General features: G+C 44.9%; 1 protein-coding gene across 1 annotated transcript; it reads right to left on the bottom strand.

Annotated features, from left to right (window-relative positions):
* Nucleotides 1-603, bottom strand: LOC132061343 (uncharacterized). Its single transcript, XM_059454180.1, has one exon. The coding sequence runs from the start codon at nucleotides 601-603 to the stop codon at nucleotides 1-3; it is 603 nt and encodes a 200-aa protein (XP_059310163.1).
* Nucleotides 604-1,344: the final 741 nt, after the last annotated feature.

The following is a 1,344-nucleotide window of genomic DNA, read 5'->3' as shown; positions in this document are numbered from 1 at the left end:
CTATTTAGCATCTTTGACTTTGGTTGATTCAGCAGCTTTTACGAATGATTCCTTTTGAGTGGGGAGTGCTGCTTCGACCGCGAATATCTCCCTTTCAGCGGATTGTTCACCATGGACCGTTTTTATCCCTTTCGAGGTTGGGAACCTCAACATTTGATGTAATATCGAGGGTACTGCCCTCATGCTATGAATCCACGGCTTGCCGAGCGACGCATTGTACTTCATATCCCCCTCGATAACGTAGAACACCGTTTGTGGAATAGTCCCTGCGATGTTTACCGGCAAAGAGATTTCTCCCTTAGTAGTTTCGCTCGTTATGTTGAATCCGCTGAGAACCCGAGCTGCCAGTATAATTTGGTCCAACAGCCCCAGTTGTTCTACCACTCTCCATCGGATAATATTGGCTGAACTACCTGGATCAATCAAAATACGTTTAACTTGAGATTTAAAAATTAGGATAGAAATTACCAAAGCATTGTTGTGTGGCTGAATGATGCCTTCTGCATCCTCATCGTTGAAAGAAATAGATCCTTCAGGTACATAATCCCTTGTCGTTTCTCTCAAACAATTGAAACTTTTGTCCTCTTCATCATCCGACCTCATGGTATTTTCGGTCCTCCGATTATCATATTGATCACGTGTTGAGGCTCCATGGGCTCAACCTGTTTGTGATTTTCCCTGCCTTTGTAGTGTCCTTTGGCTCGGTCACTCAAGAATTCACGAAGGTGACCGTTTTTTAACAACCCAGCCACCTCCTCTCTCAGTTCGCAACAGTCCTCGGTCCTATGACCATGAGTTTTATGATACTCACACATCACACTTGGAACTCTTTGACCTGGATCGGATCTTAATGGTCTCAGCCACCTGGCATCCTTGATATGGCCAATGGCCGAGACAAGATCTATGGTGTTAATGTTGAAGTTGTACTCTGATAACCTCGGGCTGTCCCCATTGTTGGATGACCCACCGGTATCACCTCTAAACAGCAAACCTCAATTGCTTGATCCGTGATCAGCTTGCCTGTCACCCCTACTCGAATGATGACTAGGACCATTCTTTCCCCTGTCTGACCTAAAGCTGGATTTCTCTGGTTGATCATATGGTCGGTATCTATCCTTAGGTGGCCTTATCTCCGGTTCAAAATTCCTCCTCGACCTTTTAGAATTCTTACTTCCGTTTATCGGGCCAGGGGAAAGTTTAAGTTTATCATCCTCTACCCGAATCTTGGATTCCCACCTATTATGAACATCGACCCAAGTTACTGCCTCATATTCCAACAAATTTTCTTTTAATATGAAAGAGGCAGAGGAGCTTCGGGGGTTGAGACCCTTAGTGAAGGCTTGA

Source organism: Lycium ferocissimum, chromosome 6 (genome assembly GCF_029784015.1).
Source record: "Lycium ferocissimum isolate CSIRO_LF1 chromosome 6, AGI_CSIRO_Lferr_CH_V1, whole genome shotgun sequence".
In the NCBI taxonomy this organism is placed as follows: domain Eukaryota; kingdom Viridiplantae; phylum Streptophyta; class Magnoliopsida; order Solanales; family Solanaceae; genus Lycium; species Lycium ferocissimum.
This window is presented reverse-complemented; position numbering and strand designations above follow the sequence as displayed.

What these genes read in the sequence shown, in the direction of transcription:
- LOC132061343 (XM_059454180.1), bottom strand. Translation starts at nt 603, where the DNA reads ATGAGGTCGGATGATGAAGAGGACAAAAGTTTCAATTGTTTGAGAGAA.